This window comes from Grammomys surdaster, unplaced genomic scaffold (genome assembly GCF_004785775.1).
Source record: "Grammomys surdaster isolate TR1022 unplaced genomic scaffold, NIH_TR_1.0 126187, whole genome shotgun sequence".
Classification (NCBI taxonomy): domain Eukaryota; kingdom Metazoa; phylum Chordata; class Mammalia; order Rodentia; family Muridae; genus Grammomys; species Grammomys surdaster.
In genome coordinates this window covers 6,769,463-6,789,042 of record NW_021620993.1, presented here as the reverse complement: position 1 = coordinate 6,789,042, position 19,580 = coordinate 6,769,463, and the positions used below count along the sequence as shown (strand labels likewise).

Below are 19,580 nucleotides of genomic sequence, written 5' to 3'. Positions count from 1 at the left end.
CCTGTGGGTCACCTGGCAGGGGTGGGAGTGGGCTGTGAACTGGTTCTGTATGCTGCACAGTTCAAAGCAGAAGCTCACAGACTGTGGCTACCAGGACAGTTTAGTCTGAATGCCAAAAGCTGCCACGGGTGCTGCACTGCTTCCAAGTCAGGCTCTGAAAGGGGAAGGCTTGGGATGGTTGTGAAACCTGTGGCTCACGGGCACAAAACTGGTGGAGAAGTTTAGATGTTGAATATCTGACCCTTTTGGGTCTCAGCTTCCTTCTGTATATTGAGGGTGACAAGCTTTCTCCAAGCAGAGACCGTGAGACAATATCTAAGGGTAAAGTCACTACCCTGCCTCCCAGGAGAAGGGAAGGGATTGGTCAGCTCCAGCTGTTGATGCTGCTACTGACAGTGGTAACTACCATTGGCTGAGGAATCAGAAAAGTCACCTTGGCAGCAAGCTGACTGCATTGGGGAGTGGCAAGGAATCCCATCTTGGTGACATGGTAATGGTAACCATGCCAACCATGACTATCACCTCTCTGGAACAATACTAGGTCTTTTTTGTAATATCTCCTTTGGTGTCCAGATATCTCCAGCAGTTCAGACTGAACCAGGGTATCTGATATTGGGAGGGGAGGACCAACAGAACCAGGCCATACCTTTTCTGGATCACTGTTCACTGCACTCTGGTTGGAAGGTTCTGGTGATGCTTTGGGAAGCCAATTGTGCTGAGGAGGCGAGGAGCAGTCACTAGCACTGTGCTCAGAGTAGGGCACAGCAGGGGATCACAGAGCCAGGACAGACCAGACACTTGGTGAAGCCAAATGCAGTGTCACATGCTTATAATCCCAGTACGTGGGGGCTGAGGCAGGGTGACATCAAGACCCTGGTTTTATTGTTTGGGTTTTTTTGTTTTTGTTTTTCGAGACAGAGTTTCTCTGTGTAGCCCTGGCTATCCTGCAACTTGCTCTTTAGACCAGGCTGGCCTCCCTCTGCCTCTGCCTCCCGAGTGCTGAGATTAAAGGTATGCACCAGTGCTGCTCGGCCCAAATATTGCTATTTCTAAAACAGGGCTTGTCATCTCAACACCATTGCCCAGGATAGCTCTCCCCATCCATTTTCTCGCTGGTATTAATCCACTGATGGAGGAGGAGCCCTCGTGACCTCAACACTTCCTGTTAGGCTCTCCCTCCAAAGCACTGCTTTGTTGGGAAGGAAACTGTGGACACAGGCTTTTCAGGGGAAGATGTCCAAACTGTAGTACTGTCAAGATCAAGTAAGTATCCAGTCATACAGTTCTATTTCATTTTCACTGTCAACCAATCTCAGGCCAGTGAAGTCAGAAGTGCTTTCTTTTTTTTTTTTTTTTTTTTTGGTTTTGGTTTTTCGAGACAGGGTTTCTCTATGTAGTCCTGGCTGTCCTGGAACTCACTCTGTAGACCAGGCTGGCCTCGAACTCAGAAATCCGCCTGCCTCTGCCTCCCAAGTGCTGGGATTAAAGGCGTGCACCACCACTGCCTGGCCCAGAAGTGCTTTTAAGGGCTGTAGGCCTAATAGCAGGATGCAACCCTTCAGTGCCATCCCCATCCCCACTGGCACCCCATCTTTACAGAAGGCTACCTATCCACCAATTAGACTATGATGGGAGGCCACGAAGCCGAGGCAGGTGAATCTCTGCAATTTAAAGATCAGCCTGGTCTACACAGTGAGTTCCAGATCAGCCAGGACTAGATAGTGTGAGACCCTGTCTCAAAAATAAAAAATTATGTAAAGCGTAGTTTTTAAGACACCCCATGACCCCCTTTAAGCTGACTTCGCTCCCCACTCCTGGATCTGTAGTCTCATATCTCCTTCAAGGTCCAGCTAACTGCTTTTGTGTTCAGATCTCATCTTCTCAGAGGCAGACTTGCACCTTCCCTGGGGTCACTGCAGTGCTGAGCCTGTGGCAGGTGCTCAGTAAAGATGTCGGTGAGCCGAGACAGTGCTCCGTGTAGGAAAGTGCACAAGCTTCAGTTTGAGCCCCAGGTGTGGTGGATCATGCTTGAACTTCTGTGAAGAGGATTCGAAGGCTGGTGAAGACCAGCCAGCTTAGCCTAATAGGTGAGTTCCAGGCCAAGAGAGACATCTGTATAAAACAAAACCACGCAAAAACAAAGAGCCAGCGAGACGGCTCAGACAGTAAAGGCACTTGCAGTTAAGCCAGACAGACTTGAATTCCTCCCTAGGACTCGAAGGGTAGAGAGATAACTGACTCCTACAAGTTATCCTCTGACCTCTGCACACAGATCCTTCATACCCCTTATTCCTGCCTCCTACCCAAGTACATGCAATTTTTTAAAAAACTTTAAACTTTCTATGTATATATTTAAAAAAAAAACATAGCTCCTGAGGAGTCAACATGAGCGCCCACACTCCTCAGTGAACCTAAGGCCCCTTTTGTGCTACAATGGGCATGGTTTTTGTGTACATGGTTTTTCCAGACAGGATTTCTGTGTAACAGCCCTGTGTCTGTGTGTGTGTGTGTGTGTTTTCCAGACAGGATTTCTCTGTGTATCCCCGACTGGCCTAGAACTCAGAGACGTGCCTGCCATGTATCTGTTTCCTGGCTACTGGGATTAAAGGCATGCTCCACAATGCCAGGCTGTTTGTTTTGTTTTAGTTGTAGTTTTTCTAGCTTGAGGCCCAGCCCAGGGACCCTTCGCACAGAATGACAGGAGTGGTAGAGGCTTAGTGTCCAGTCCATCCCCACAGAAGTCCAAGAAGATACTGAAATCAGATTTTGGTCCCTTCGAATACAGGATATGTGACCTTGCCTTGTTTTGCTCCTTCCACTGAGGAGCCACCTGAGGCCCTCCAGGCCAACACTGCACCGCTGACCTATAATCACTAATTCCCTAAAAAAGATTTGAACCAGGTTAAATCGACCCAGCTGGTTGCCAGCTTTTGGTTTTTCCAGGTTTACCAGGGTCATAGATTGCTGTGCTCTTCCTGGAGTGGGTTGTATGAAATAGGTTAGTGCTAGTCAAGATCCAACAGTGGGCCAGCTCCCCGTACTTATGTCGGGCATGCTACTGACTCTGCCAAGCTCCCTATCCCTTCCTGTGCAAGCCAGAGCTGGCCCAAGGTCACTCATAAAGATGACAGCGCCACTCTGCAGTATGGTGGATTCTAGTGTGTCTGTGATGGGCTATGCCAAAGGGCAGGGCCCACCCCGCCGCTGCCAGAGCTGACCGAAGCGCTGGGTGTGGCCACACCGAGCAAAGCCGCCCCTCAATCCGGGGCCCGGGCGCCTCGGCTTCTCCATACTGGGTTATCTGCGGGAATCTGCTTCTCAGGCCTGAGCTCTACCATGGGTTCTGTGGCGCTTTCCCTGGCCTGGGCTGTGACAACGCCTGGCTGTGGCACCACCATCACCGTGCCCCAGCCGTTCCCCATCCTCCAACGCTGCGGCGATAAACTGCAGCACTCCTAAGGCGCCTGCGCAGCTCTCCAGCGCGGCCCTAGCCGCTGCTATTTATAGTAGGTGACGTCACCTTAAAAAGACCGTTAGGGCTGGGCTGCCCCGCCCCCTCCCGTGGCTCTCGGCGGGCCGCTCCGAGTGCGCAGGCGTGGTCGCGTCCTCCCCGCCCGCCCGCCCGCGGCGCCCCCTATCCTCTCTCGGCGGCTCCGCTGCGCTCGCCACAGCGCGTGCAGCCAGCCAGCGAGAAGGCGCGAGCGGCGGCGCAGCCTGCAGCCTCCCGCCAGCCGGCGAGCCAGTGCGCGTGCGCGGCGGCGGCCTCGGCGGCGACCGGGAAGCGGACAGGCGGGCGAGCGGGCGATCGAACGAGCCGGCGGTGCGGGCGTGCGAGGCGAGGCCGAGTCGCGAGCGACATGGGGGACCGAGAGCAGCTGCTGCAGCGGGCGCGACTGGCGGAGCAGGCGGAGCGCTACGACGACATGGCCTCCGCCATGAAGGCGGTGAGCGCGCCGGGAGCCGGGCGGCCGGGGGGCTGCGGGGCGGGCCCGGGCCTGGGCGGCGGCTCTCCCTACGCACCGCCACCTTTTGGGCGCGGCGGCCGCCGGTCTCTCCGTTTCCTGAGGCCCGGCCGGGGCGGGGTCTCCCCGGGAGGCCTCTCGGAGGCTGGCGGGCGGGGGTCGCGGTGTCCTAGCTCAGAGCCCCGGTGGGGGAGGGGGGATTACCCGCAGAAAGGAGGAAGTCGCGGTCCTGCTTCTAGACCCTTCTGCCGGACCTGGGGCGAAACGCGCTTTCCGTCCACCATTCACCCACTTGTAATAAAGACTCATCCGCTAATGGAGACCTGTCTCCTGGTTTTCTCTGCTACGACCTGTTTGCTTTGCTTGTCTGAAGTTGGTTTTTTTCCCCATTTCTACACCTCGGGTCTGGCTTTGTGTGGGAAGGACCCCTTTCCAGCAGTCATAGGCGTGAAGGAGGGTGTGGGTCTTTGGATACATCCCAACGGTCCACGCTTCGTGCCTTCCTGGAGATGAAATGAAAATGAAGCAAACCTGGGTGTGCCTTTCATTCCTGAGACCCTCATAGATGGATTCTGCAGCTTGATTTCCGGTAAAGGAGACATGCCCAGCCACACCCTAGCGAATATCTTAGGTTAGCAGCCTACCTGCCTATCCAAGACTTTTGAGTTCTGCTACCACACTAGAGATGACTCTTCACATTGTCCTGGGTTTTTTCTAAAAGAATATTTCTTGTCAAGGTCACACAGTGCCAGAATTACAACTGTGGCCACTAGCTCCTCAGACTAGAGAGAACATTTCCTTGGATTCCACCTTAGACTAATACATGGACATTTTTGAGGGTGAGGCTCAGAAATCTGCAGTTTAGCAGTCCCTGGGCAGTTTTTAGCGACTTAAGTATTAACTGCCCTGGATTGTAGCTCATATGACCTATGGCTGGTCTTTGAAAGGATTTCTTAAACCCAGTTACTCCATACAAATTTAATTTGGAAATTTTATTTCAATACTACATGAAATAGAAAATTGAGGCCAACATTTAGGATTCCCCAGGTAAGAACGATAATCAAGTTATCTTTCCTCCAGTATCCTGGTACACATTCAGCAAAATGTCTCTGGAATCCAGCAACATCACAGGCCATTTGTTGATTCCTTGGTTAGACTGATTTCAGCATTATGGTATGCTGTTCTGGTTAGATAGACACGTTCATTGTAACAGGGAACATTCTAGATTTGGGGTCTGAACTTTTTAAAAAATTGTGGATTCTTTAAGAAAATGAATTTAAAATACAGTTAAGACTGACGTTACTACTGTGCACCCTGAAAGCCACCTCTTATCTACACACCAGGTCACTACTAAACGGTCTGGGGTTATGCAAATTGAAGGCTCTCCCTGAACAGCTGGGTGAAGAGGCCTTAGCTTAATATGGGGTGGGACTTGAAGGCTGCAGTTTAGGGAGGCCCTCTGAAATGAAGATGATATAAAAAGGGGAGATAGCCATTAGATATCTGGAGATCTCCAATATCCTGAGGTGGAAGGTAAGGAAAGACTAGAGACAGAGTACAAGAAGAAAAAAAAACAACTTTAGCAAGGGAAAAAAAAAAAGGCTCTCTGGTGTTTCTAAATGGCCTTGAAGGATGTTCTGCAATTTCCTGCTTGTATCCACAGATGTTCTCTGAGGCATTAAGGTAACATTTTGCAAAAGCTAATGGACCTCTGTTCGAAATTTATAATCTATTTCTAAAATGATTCATGGGTTGGACAAGACACCAAACACTGAGAATTTAATATTTGTACCATCAAATCTGTGGTAAAACATTCCCTCAAATTATTAAAAACGAGGAGTGTTTTCTATCAGAATTCATGTTTGTCCTGCCTACATTAGTGGGATATACTTTTACCTCATTTTGCCTGTTGTGTAGTTTGTAGATGAAATTCTTAATAAATATTAATGAGTCATCCATTAAAAAACCTTAAAGCTTTTGGGAAGAGTGAATTCTAGTAAACTTATATTGTTTTTTGTTTTTTTAATTATTTTTTCCCTTCTTTTAGATAGGGTTTCGTGTATCCCAGGCTGACCTCAAACACATTAAATAGCTGAGGTTGTCTTTGAACTCCAGATGATCCTGCCTTTAACTGTCAAATGCAGGGATCACTGGTAGCACCACCATGCCTAGCTTCCCTCTGGGTTTATGTGGGCTTTCTTTCAGGCATTTGAAAGACAGGTAAGTATACAGTTGTAGAGAGAATGGAGCATGACACTGGCTGGGTGGAATGATCCGAGGCCACTGCTCTGACCTTGAAAGTTAGTTCTCCTGGCCTCAGGGTCTCTGAGGTATAAAATTAGGAATGTTTGTTACTAACAGGTCATTGTTTGTCTTTAATCTTCAAGGTTTTTCTTTCTTAATTTAAATGGTTTAATCATGTTGCCTATAATGTTTCTTGATCCAGCAGCGTCACCTGGAGGACAGTAGTGGTAAACTACTTAAGGATTTTGGCTGGACTTGGAGTTGGGTGGTAGAGCCCTTGGCCTAGTGTGTTGAGGGCCCCAGGTTTGATTCCCCAGCAACCTCCCCCAGTTAGAAACAGTGGCGTTCCTTCAGTTGAGTTGAAACTCAGTATGAAAAGTCAACGTGTTTCTGAACAGCGCTCAATAAGAAAGACCTTCAAGCTCTTCCTGATCTCATTCCTAGCCAGCTCGATGGAGTTTAATGTGGACTCTGAAGTAAGCTTCTTAAGTGGGATGAAAATGTTACTGTAGAAGGACTGTGAGATACCAGGAAAAAAGGAAACTATAGGCTTCCAGTGCATATTGATAGGTAGAGGGTGGACATAATTCAGTCACATGTTCTATTCCTGAATCAATTATATCAAAACATAGGTGGTAATTGTGAAAATATAAAATGAAAACAGTGTTGTACAGCCTTATAGTCTCTCTGACTTCAAACCCAGGATTCTCTTGCTTATGCCTCCTGAGTGCTTGGCTTATGGCTGTGCTATCACACCCAGCTGCTGTAGTCTTAGTGTTGGCAGAGCATAAGGAGAAATGTTGGATTTGATGAATATGAAGTTCAGGAAGCAAAACTGCATTTAAGGAATCATGAGTTTGACAAGAAGAGGTAAAAGGCCCTAACAGAGGCAAAGGACTCTTTTTGCCACTAGCTGGGAGAGTATGAGAAATGGGAGAAGTGGGTGTTAGGTAAAAGGTGAATGACCTGGGGAAGGCATAATCCTGTGCAGTTTCTAAGGTGTAAAAAAATTGGCAATATGACTTTTTTTTTTTTTTTGAGACAGGTTCTTATTATGTCCCTTCAGCTGCCTTGAAATTCCCTAAGTGGACCAAACTGGTCTCTGCCTCTCAAGTACTGGAATTAAAGCTGAGCCACCACATATGGCTAGTGTGAAAACCACTTTAGTGCTGTTTGAAATAAATAAAAACTGGGAGAGACCTGTTTTCCAGTAGCTGGATATTGAAGGTGTATCTTTACCAATGTGTAAGCTGAGGAGACTGTTGTGCTATACCATTCCTTTAGAAATGTGTTATGGGCCAAGTTTGATGGCTCATACCTATAATCTCAGCACTTGAGAAATTGAACTTACAGGATTATTGTGAGTTCAAGACTAGATTGAGCTACTCAAACGGTCTGAAAACAGTAAAAAGTTTTGGAGGGGTACCCCAGTGTTTTCTGTATTGTATTCAGCAAGTTTATGGAATTTATTGCTTTACTTTCTAGGTACTTATTGGATGGTAGCTATGATGCCATATACTTACTGTTTTGTTTATACTAATTTGCCTAGTGCTAGGGATCAAACCACAGGGCCTTGTGCATGCTAAACATATGCCCTACCACTGAATGACTCCCTCAGCCCTCATATAATGGCAAAACAAGTGTCTTCAGGTATTGTTTGTAATAGCACCATTTTATAAATGAGATGCCTAATAGTTAATTTTGTCTTGGTCAAATAGTTGTGAAGCCAGAATTTGAAGTGTCAAGTTCTTATTTTCATGGTGTACAATGTCCTGTGAAGTTATAGGATAGTTTCTGATTTTTGTTCTGCTATACTAACCATTGTTCCAGTGATTTTATATAAGTGCACTTACTAAGCAGTTTATACTTACTGAGTGTATCTGCCAAGTTTGATTAAAAATAGAATCTACTGGCTTTGGCTAGTGGACAAGTATGAAGGGGAAGCATGTAGGTTCTGAAGGCCAGGAGTCTTTATCACAGTAGTCATTGAGAATTGGTTGAATTGCTGTTCTGGCTGTGAATTGTTCCATTATACTTATCAAAGCTGTTGGTAAAGTGCTTATACAAACATACAGAGCTGAGATGGCTCCCAGAACCCACATTAAAAACAGCAGCAGAACCAGACAGTGAGCAAATGCTTGTAACCCGGAGTTGGGGAAGCAGAGATAGGCTCACTGGTCTTCTAGCCCAGGCTACTTGTTTGAGTTCCAAACCATTTCAAGAGACCCTACCTGAGAGGGTCTTAAAGATGGGTAATGCCTGAGGAATGGTACCTGAGATTGTTCTCTACATATATACACTGTGCACACTTGACCATCTGAGTGTGCGTGTGTGTGCACACAAAAATTTAAGAAATTGTTCTCTTAGTTGTTTCCCCATTTTTTACTTCATTGTATATAAGCCTCTGGGAGCTCCAAGATGTCTACTGGATCCCCTGGTGTCCCCCTTGGAGGCAGTCTAATGCCAGCATTTTAGTGCTCTTCACTCTTCTTTCTTCACTAGTGTTCTAGTCCTCTTCCATAGGTGTAGACACATCCACCATCAGAACAGTAGGGCTTCTGAAGCCACTAGTCCTGAGCATTCTGAGACAGTAGTGTGCCAGTCGTTTGGGTTGAATGATGTCAAAAGCAAGGCAAAGACAAGTCGTCTCCTAATAATCTGTTTTCATTTGACCAAGAGTAAGCTTAGAGTGTTAGTTATCTGTGTTGGTCTTGAGCTTATAACAGCCCAAGTAAGGCTTGAAATCACAATCCTCCTGCCTCAGCTTCCTGAGTAGCTGTGAATATGGGCCTATTTTACTATCCATATCTGACTCCTTTGTCAGTTTTGTTTGCTCAGTGTTTCATTTGGTAATGGATCTCTCCCAGATTAAGAACTTTTAAGTTTTTCTAGTCATTGTTCTGTTTTTGTCACTAGGTCTATTTTTATCCAGTTTATTGCCTTATGAGTAGTGGGAGGAGGCCCTTAGAGATTTCTGAGTAAGCACATCGTGTCATAGGAAGATAAATGAATTAACAACAGACTGTGTTATTTGTGACTTTTAATAATGCTGTGTAATCTTAGAGCAGAGAATGGGTGACTTGAGTGCCGTGGACTTGAGAGTTGGTATTGGACTTGAGAGTTGGTATAGCCAGAGGTCGTGTTACATAAAGACAACAGTTAAATTGCTGACACAGAGACTGCTTTTGTTATTTGTTGATTATTTTGTTTTTAAGAAATGGAGAGATGCCTCTAATCCCAGCTCAAGGCAACTGGATCTATGAGAATTTGAAGACAGTCTGGTCTACATAGTGAGTTCCAGGACAGTCAGGACTACACAAACCCTGTCTCAAAACAAAGAAAAAAAAAATGGAGAGGCTGGCTTTTGTATAAATGGGAAGGTTTTCCTTAAGAGTGTAAGTGTATACTGCTTTTAAAGAGGACTTTATAGATAGAGACCCAAGTTCAATTCCTAGCCTCAGGTGGTTCACAGCCATCAAATAAGTAAGTTCAGTGCTGGGCTAGACTGGCCTCTCTGACCTCTTCAGACACCTGTATTAAACATAGGAGCCTGATCTGCAGAGTGAGTTCCAGGACAGCAGGGCTGTTACATAGAGAAGCCCTGTCTCTTGGGGAAAAAACAACCAGCCAAACAAAACAACAAAAAACCCCACAAATTGAGTAGCTTAAGACAGTAGAAACAAATTCTACAGATTTGGAGGCTAGAGATCTGAAATTCAGAGGCTGGCAAGGTAGTATTTTCTCTGAAGACCCTGGAAAGAATTCCTTTCAGCCTATTGTGATGTCTGGCAATCCTGGTGTTCTTGACTTACAAAGGCACTGTCATTACTTGGAGTTGGCATCATAGAAAACCAAGAAAAGTTGTAATTGGTAAAATTGAATTTTTCCATTTAAAGTAAATAATGTTTGAAAATTTTACCACCACTTCGATTACAATTATGCAGTTTGGGGAAAAAAAAAGGATAACTGGTAAAGTCACATTGTTTCCTTTCAGCAGAGTTAGGTGCTTATTACTAATGTACTTTTTTCTCTTAGTTTGAGTGAGGCCTGGAGGTACACATGAATAGTCCCACAGGGCCAAGTCTTTAGAATAGTGTACCACTTTCCATGATACCCATTCAGCTATTCTTCTACCAAAATGAGAACATCATTTAAAAAAAAAAAATTCTTGCTGGGCAGTGGTTATATACACCATTAATTCTATCACTTGGGAGGTGGGGGCAAACATATCTCTGAGTTTGAGGCCAGCCTGATCTATAGAACAAGTTCTAGGATAGCTAGGGCTACACACAGAAATAAAAACCAAAAGTCTTTGTATGGGTGTTGGGGGATGTGTGTCAGATCTTCCTGGAGCTGGAGTTATAGGTAATTGTGAGCTACCTGACATGAGTATGGGGTTCTCTGCAAGAGAACCAAACACTGGTTTTCTGCAAAAGCAGCAAGCATTTTAACCCATTGAGCCTTATTTTCAGCCACACACACATCAGATTTAAATAATAATAAATTACGTTAGGCTCGGAGTACTGAGATCACAGTATGCTCCTGCTACCTGGCTCCATTTTGAAAAGGATTGGTAGTTATGTTGAAATACTAAGGTCAGTGGCATTTGCCACTACCTGGCACCAGTTTGAAAAGAAGTATTCATCATGTCTAAGGGATGATTCTTTGGATACTCAAGCTTTGTCCTCTTATGTTTACCTCTGATGTTTTGCAGGTGACAGAGCTGAATGAACCGCTATCTAATGAAGATAGAAATCTCCTCTCTGTGGCCTACAAGAATGTAGTTGGTGCCAGGCGATCTTCTTGGAGGGTTATTAGTAGCATTGAGCAGAAAACCATGGCAGATGGAAATGAGAAGAAGTTGGAGAAAGTTAAAGCCTACCGGGAGAAGATTGAGAAGGAGCTGGAGACAGTGTGCAATGATGTCTTGGCTCTGCTTGACAAGTTCCTTATCAAGAACTGCAATGATTTTCAGTATGAGAGCAAGGTGTTCTACCTGAAAATGAAGGGCGACTACTACCGCTACCTGGCTGAGGTGGCTTCTGGGGAGAAGAAAAACAGTGTGGTTGAAGCTTCTGAGGCCGCATATAAAGAAGCCTTCGAAATCAGCAAAGAGCACATGCAGCCAACACACCCCATCCGGCTCGGCCTGGCCCTCAATTTTTCTGTGTTCTACTACGAGATCCAGAATGCACCAGAGCAGGCCTGCCTCTTAGCCAAACAAGCCTTTGATGATGCTATAGCTGAGCTGGACACATTAAACGAGGATTCCTATAAGGACTCCACTCTCATCATGCAGTTGCTTCGAGACAACCTCACCCTCTGGACGAGCGACCAGCAGGATGAAGAAGCAGGAGAAGGCAACTGAAGACCCTTCAGGTCCCTGGCCCTTCCTTCACCCACCACCCCCATTATCACTGATTCTTCCTTGCCACAATCACTATATCTAGTGCTAAACCTATCTGTATTGGCAGCACAGCTATTCAGATCTGCCCTCCTGTCCCTTGGGAAGCAGTTTCAGATAAACCTTCATGGGCATTTGCTGGACTGATGGTTGCTTTGAGCCACAGGGCGTTCCCTTTATGAATTGTGCAGAGAAGTGTGTTCTGAACGAGGCATTTTATTATGTCTGTTGATCTATAGCAAATCCAGGTGATGGTAATTGAGGAGTGTAGAAAGGAGAATTAGCCAACACAGGCTATGGCTGCTATTTAAAACAAGCTGATAGTGTTTTGTTAAGCAGTACATCTTGTGCATGCAAAAATGAATTTGACCCTCTCACCCCTCCCTTCAGCTAATGGAAACTGACACAGCGACAACTTGTCCCTTCACCATCAGCTTTATAAACTGTTTCTTGTGAGCTTTCAGCAGCCCTTTGCTGTGCCTCTTTAAATTATGATGTGCGCACACCTTCTTTTCAATGCAATGCATCAGAAGTTTTTGATATGTGTAACTTTTTTTTTTGATTGTGATTAAGAATCATGGATTTATTTTTTGTAACTCTTTGGCTATTGTTCTTGTGTACCCTGACAGCATCATGTGTGTCAACCTGTGTCAATCATGATGGGTGGTTATGAAATGCCAGACTGCTAAAATAAATGTTTTGGACTTAAAAGAGTAAATAAATGCTGCTTTGGGGATATTATCTATGCCTGGTCTTGATTTTTTTTCCCCTTCCCAAACATCACAGCATTAATCATATGTATTTAATATTCAAACTTCTGCTGTCCTCTGACTTCATTACATAGTTTAAAGCACACAGTAGTGTTCTATCAAATAACACTTCTATCCATTGTCCTTGTTAAGCGATGCTTATAAATGAGCCAAGCAAAGTGCTGCCTTCTATGGTAGAGCCTCTGTAAGGTCGGCCTGTGTCTGGTGGGAGGGTGGTGGTTGATCTGCTTGAGGGTTGACTGTTTAATACTGACAATACACTCTCCAGAGTAGATATAAAATGCTAATTAGGGGGTGAAACCTGGGGCCCTGAACTAGTCAACCCTCAAGTCTTTAAAATGAAGAATATTAAATGACTCAGACAGTGACAGGCTTGATGGGCTTGCGTTCACTTCCTGGATCCACATGCGGAAGGAAAGAATTGACTCCCACAAGCTGTCTTTTTACTGACACACTCCCTACCAAAGATTTTTATTCTTTTAAAGACAGGGTCTCTATAACCCTGGCTGCCTGGAAACTGCTGTATAGACCAGACTGACCTCAAACTCACAATATGACTCTGCTTCTGCCTCTGCCTCTCAGGTGCCGGCATTAAACGGGGTTTCTTGAGAGGAGCCAAGACAGAGCTATAAACTGCTATAGCATAAGTGTAGTAGACTGCTTTGCTGCCTGATTAAGGTCTATTTCTTTTGTATAGGAGCAACTTAGGGTTTTTTTTGTTTGTTTGTTTGTTTTTGTTTTTTAATAGATTGTAGGCATTGGGCTGCTTAATAACCATTTCAAAAAGCCTCTATGTTCTGGCTGTTTATGTGCAGTTCTACAGAGATCCTGGATGGCAGAAATGTTAATATTTTAGACATGAGAAAACAATGTGTCAGTCATGTCATGAAGGGACCTGGCTTCAAAGAGGTAAAGCTGAGATCAAATCAGACTGTTGGACAGCTCAGTAGTGCTTGTTTGTGAAACCTCAGGTTGGAGTCCCCTCACAACATAAACACTTGCTATCCCAGGACTTGGGTGGAGGCTGGAGGATTGGAAATTCAAGGTCATTCTCAGCTAAGTAGTAAGCTCCAGACCAGTCTGGAATACATGAAAATGTTTCTCAAAACAAAAAACCAAAACTGGCCTGTTCAGCTGGGTATGACAACATGAGCCTACAGTCCAGCTAATTGGGAGGCCAAGGCAGAAAGGTCACTCAAGGTCAGGAGTTTGGGGCTGACAATATTTTAAATATGGAGCTGCCCTCATCATGCCTCCTATACCATGGCTATTTTAACCTCTATCTGAGATAAGACCCTAGAAAGATATCAATGGCCAGCCTATTTCTGCTGCTTCCTTCCCTTCTCCAAGCTGACATCCTATACACAAGAATGTTTTCTGTCAAGATCTAATGAAACAGTCTTGAATCTCCTGACTGGAAGCCTCCCCTTCTCTTTGAACTACTAAGTAACATAGATCAGTCCTTGCTGTTGTCCTAGGTTGTTTCTCTTCACTTCACTGGGCTGTAGACCTTGATGGTGTCCAGAACAGCAGGAAGCCCACAAGGTTGAGTGAGCTGAAGATCAAAGCAATAGTGTCTAGTTCATTTCCCAAGCTGCACCTGCCAGGCTATTCTAGAGGACAGAAGTTATCGTGAATGAAGGGGAAAGGACACTTGCTATCCTGTGAGCGAGTCATCTTGGTAACAGAGGCTTTAGTTCAGGCTAAAGAGACAGTTGGGTAGTTAAACATAGGTATAGCCCTTGAGAGAATTAGTTTGATTCCTCGCAACCCATGTTGGGCTGTTCATAGATGCTTGTAACTCCAGCTCCAGTGAATCTGATGCCCTCTTCTGGTCTCTGTGGGCACCTGCTCTCAAGTAGATACACTCTGCACAGACTCACAGAATAATATATATATATTATTTATTCACTTTACATTCTGCTCACTGCCCCCCCCCCCCCAAATCTTTAAAAAACAAACTTGAAAGTTCAAGGACTGGAGCTGGGTAGCAGTGGCACATGCCTTTAATCTCAGCACCTGGGAGACAGAGACAGGGAGGATCTCTTAGTTGGAGGCCAGCCAGTTAGAGGTCTATAGAGTGAGTTCCAGGATAGCCAGGGCCACACAGAGAAACTTCTCAAAAACCACCACCACCACCACCCCCCCCGGCCCCCCCCCCAAAAAAAAAAGAAAGAAAAGTGACTAGGCTTCTGAGACCCAGGAAAAGTGGCTTTCCTAAGGTTAAGTAGCCAGAAGGCCGCCTAGCCTGGTGCTTTGCAAGACTTCAAGGTCCTTGCTTTCCCATATCACACTATGTTGCCTTCATATGTGCACAGAAACAATTTGAAACTTCAAAAGGACCTAGAGTTGTTGATGAGGAGACATCTTTGATAAGACCCCTCTGCTTGCCAGTCTTCTGTCACTCTTGGTGTTATTTGCCTTTTTTGCCTTTTTACCCAGTTTGGCTTCTCAGTGTCCTACCTAGGTTCCCGGACATGTCCAGAAATCAGGGCCTTAACGCTTTTCCTCTGAGAAAGGATATTTTGTAGGCAACACCATGAGAGTGTAACTCAGCGGTTGGAAGCAATAGCTCCAGATGAAGTGCAGCTTCATCAAACTTGTTCAACCTTCTCACTCAGCTGTGTGTGTGTCTAACAGGTCCATGTATGGGGCACACGTGTGTGCGTATTGATATCAGCTGCTTTCCTCAATCACTCTCTACCATATTTTTTGAGACAGTGTTTTACTAAACTCAGAGCCCGTTGATTCAACTAGAGCAACTGATTAGAATGCCTTGAGGTTCTTCCTCTCTCTGCCTCCCCAGTGCTGGGATTAAAGGCATGGGCTCTCACTCCTGGTTTTTTTTTTATTTTTTTAAATGAGTTTAGAGATATCGAACAGGCCCTTGTTTTTGTGGAACAGTTACTATTGATTGAGCCTAGCCCTTCTCTCTTACTTTTACATAACTGTTTACTGATCCTTCTGGAATGTTCTGCACTATTCAAATTCTGTGATCTCCTCTCCCCTTCTTGAGCTCTTTACCACACAATGAATTTATCATTTCTTTTCCACTCAATAATCTCATTAGATTCCCACTACATAGTAAGCATTGGGTGGGTGGCTTGAGATACCTTGGTGAGTTGACACAGACATGAGCCTTGTTCTTCTTACAGGGCTAAGGTGGGATTATATGTGTACATGTGTGTCTGTGCACATATATGTAAGCGTATGTAGATACAATAAGACAATGAAAATGACACTCAGGTTTTCTCCTACTGGAACACAATTCTCAGTTTACTGTATTTATGTAGAGGTTAGGAAAACGACCAATGAGCCATTCAGATGGCTCAGCTGTTAAAGGTGCTTGCACTACGCCTGCTGACCTGAGTCTGATTCTTGGAACCCATGTGATAGAAGCAGAGAACTGACTCCCACAAGTTGTCCTCTGCCCATATAAAGACCGTGGCATGAGTCTCCCCCAAATACATACATGCATGCATACATACATACATACATACATACATACATACTTTTAAAGGTGACTGAAAAGAATCTTTTATTTCTCTACCTGTCTACGGATAAACTATTTGCAAGGCTTACATTTGTCATCTCTTCTAAACTGGTGGTGTGATCATGAGTCCTTTTAGTTTGTCTTTGGTGGTCTCTGGAGACATTTCTATTCCTGAGATCTGCTCTAGGATGGTTCCCACCTTCCTGGCCTTTTCCTCCTGCACTTCCCCTCCCCACTTCCTTCTGTTCTTTACATTTGTCTTTTCTGTAACTGCCCTCCTCTTACTTTACTTGTTCATGGCCACCCCCTGAATTCCATGAATATGGTTACTATGGGAACACATCCCCTGGAAGTGACATCACTCATTTCCTAGGCAACTGTTTCTAGGGTAGTGAATATTAGATCACCATGGCAACCGTCCAGGAGTATACTTCTGCAGCGAAATGGGAAAACAGAATACTCATGTATTTTGGGGGGTTGGGATGAATGCAGGGAGAATATATAAAAAAGAGAAAGGTTTCAGAAGAAAGAGAGCTTTGAATGCTTTGAAAAAAAATGGGAATGAATGTGAGACTGGTGAAGACTGGAGTCTGTAAGACCAACCCTTTCTCCTTCCTAATAACCAGGGTGATCTTCTAGCATGTCACCAAGTTGGGGTATTTGAGAGTGAACAGGGGCACCATGATTACTATGCAGACTGACATGTGAACACTTGGTCTCCCCAAGCAAATCAGGGGTGTGATCCCCTGCCCATAGCTATGCAGGAGCCTGGACTTATTTCCTCATCTGAGGCTTAATCCAACAAGCACTGACTCGGCTATTTCTGTGTGTGGCGATTTAGGATATACCACAGTAAGCAAAACCAGCCCAGGTGTGTTGTAATGGGGTTCACGTCATGTGTGTGATGGGGAGAGGGAAATCCCAGTTATTCCAAAACATGCTGTGATACAGGTTATGTGCAGAATCCAACAGGGAAGATACCCAGCTTTAGGGGGAAGCCTATCAACAGGTATTGGAAGCAGCTAGGGGAGGAGGGTCTGTAACTAAGGGATGAGGAGAGGGTGTGTGTGAGAGAGGGAAGGTTGGCAGAGGAATTAGCAGGGACAAAGGGAATCCTCAGAAAGCAGGAGGAATGCATCTGGATTTAGTGGCTCACATAATTTCCAGTACTCAGGAGGCTGGAGTGGGAGGATTGTCATGAGTTTTGAGGCCAGCCTAGGCTACAGGTTCCCTCAAGTTTTCTTGCACTGGGAAATCCCTAGAAAGAATTTGATCTTGGGTGGTGTGACTGGAATGGAGAAACACCATAGACATAGTTAGTGGGTAGAGCTGACAGGATCTCCCGAGGGCCCGGGAAAAGGGTGAAGGCAAGGAAAAACTTGAGCCGATGCCTAAGTTTCTGGTCTTAGCAAAGATGTCGGCAGTGATGGCCAGCCTCTCAGATGAGGAAGGCGAGTGAGCAGGGCTACGGGAGAGCTGAAGCAAGAGAGGTGCCCAGAGCCAGCATTTAAGGAGATTTGTATCTTCAAGATCAGCCTTTAATGGGAGCATCTGCCGAGATCCTGTGCCCCTTAGGGTGGGCTTTTGATGCTTTAGGGGTTGGAGGTGGTGGCAATGTTCAGCAGTAATAGCAATCTCTTGTGCTTGTAGTGGAGCCTTCACTTAACCAATGGCCCAGGACACGTCAGCTGCTGCAGTGGCTGTGAGGGGAGCTCTTTACCGACTCATGTCACAGGGGAGGGAGCCAAGCCTAGAGAGATAGCAGAACTTGCTGAATCTCAAAGCACCAGTCCTTATACGTGGCTTTACCCATGGGCTCACCATTTTCTCTTAGATGGTTTTCCCCCAGTGTCCTTAGTTTCCTGGTGGAAGAAAGGAAGAGAAGCCAAGTGCTAAGCCCAGGTTAGCCACCATTGCTCTCCACAGTTATCATGTGGGCTGAGGATCAGAGGACCTGAGAAGTGATGAGTCTCTCAGTTTGGCAGAGTGTCACCATCAAAGCCAACTTTTCTCTGTTTGCAGGTGTTTTTTTTTTTTAGCCTACCTTGAAGAAGCAAGTTTCTCCAGGAGGAGGACAGGTGTAGAAGACTAAGTATGGCTTGGTTAAGTCTTGCCTTTCTTGTCTGGGAATGGGACAATGACATTCACCCCACAGCTTATGGTGAGGCTAGATGAGATGGTTAGGGACTTGGCTGGGTCTTTCACTGTAGAACATAACCAATAAGTCTAAACGGTATTAGAATTAGGGCAAGTGAGCGAGAGGTCACTTGCACTAGGACAGTGCACAACGAGCTTGTGGATGGAGGTGGGAGAGGCGGGGTACAAGGACATGTGGCCCAGCTAGTTACTGAGAGAGACGACTGTTCACCAGCTGGCTCCCAGGAGATAGTGTAATTTGGAACCATCCTTCTTGTTCCTACACTGGAGAAAGAGGCTAAGACTGGCCTCTTGTGGCAAAAGGGATTTGTAGAGAATGCCTGGAAACAAGCAGGTTGCATCCATGAAGATTAGACCGGGGGCCAGGGAGCCTGGTTCCTCTGCCTACTTGTGGTTCTATGCCTAGCTATACTAATAAACAACTGTGGTTTACTGTAGCCTCCAGTTACAGCTCCTTAAAAGCCAAAACTACCTGGGACTTAGGAGTGAATAACTATGACCCCACCACACACAGGCTTCTGCAATCGGGGTTCGACCAGAGAAAATAGCGTCCTCAGGAGACACCTAAGGAAGTGATGTGGGTCTGGTTAGGCAGGTCTGAAATCATAAGGTGCAGGATCAAACACTCGAAGGCCTGAAGACGTTATCCTTAGGCAGATTATTTTTCTTCTAAAGAGGAAACTCAGTTTTGATTTTAAGGCTTCTCAATTAATTTCATTAAGCCCATTCTGATTATGGAGATATCCTTCCTTATTTAAAGTCAACTGATGATGGGCATTATCTGATTCTGCAGAATACTTTCCCAGAATAATTTGGGCTAAGCCATGTCTGGGCGGCTTGTGGAATGTATGAATATGTCTTACTGATTCCTAACTGCACGCTCTGAGAGACTTCCACGCACGATCCCAGGTAACACTCAGAATGCTCTCTATAGTAAATATTATTCTTGTCTCTTCACAGTTAAAGAGTCAGCCTCAGAGAGGACACATTATCTGGGGAGCAGGTACCAGGCTGTGAACATTCACATTCTACAACCCCTCCCAGTCAGCTTCTCTGGTCTCTGCATTGTCTCCTTTTCTGATATGGGGGCATTCCTGCCACTCCTGGGTTTAAGAAGTAGCTGCTCCAGCCTTGTACTACTTTCCCAGCCATTTGCTGCCACCTAGCGGGCTTGCTGATGTTCAGCATACTCCACCGGAAGGCAGGAGAGGAGCTTGCAAGAGAGTTTGAGAGGCAGCGCTGAACATTCCATGAAGTCTTCCCCGCCCCAACTCCAGATTTTTGTAGCGTCCTGGGGGTTGGGAGTGGGGTCCTAGAAGATTTCTTGGAATCTCGGAAGTAGTACGTTTTGACTCGTTAGGCTAAGGTGTGTTCAACCTTTTTGGCAGTGATACCAGTTGTCATCCGCAAAATTTCTCTTGAGAACCTCCTAAACTGGTTAAACTTGGCGATGTTGGCGCACGCCTTTAATCCCAGCACTCAGGTGGCAGAAGCAGGCAGAACTCTGAGTTCGAGGCCAGCCTGGTCTACAGAGTGAGTTCCAGGACAGC

At 45.7% G+C, this 19,580-nt stretch overlaps 1 protein-coding gene across 1 annotated transcript; it reads left to right on the top strand.

The window, feature by feature from the left end:
• The first annotated feature begins 3,615 nt into the window (after positions 1-3,615).
• Ywhah (tyrosine 3-monooxygenase/tryptophan 5-monooxygenase activation protein eta) lies at positions 3,616-12,351 on the top strand. The gene is made up of 2 exons (XM_028758278.1): positions 3,616-3,944; positions 10,921-12,351. The coding sequence occupies exons 1-2, from the start codon at positions 3,858-3,860 to the stop codon at positions 11,572-11,574; spliced, it is 741 nt and encodes a 246-aa protein (XP_028614111.1). The 5' UTR covers positions 3,616-3,857; the 3' UTR covers positions 11,575-12,351.
• The last annotated feature ends 7,229 nt before the right edge of the window (positions 12,352-19,580 follow it).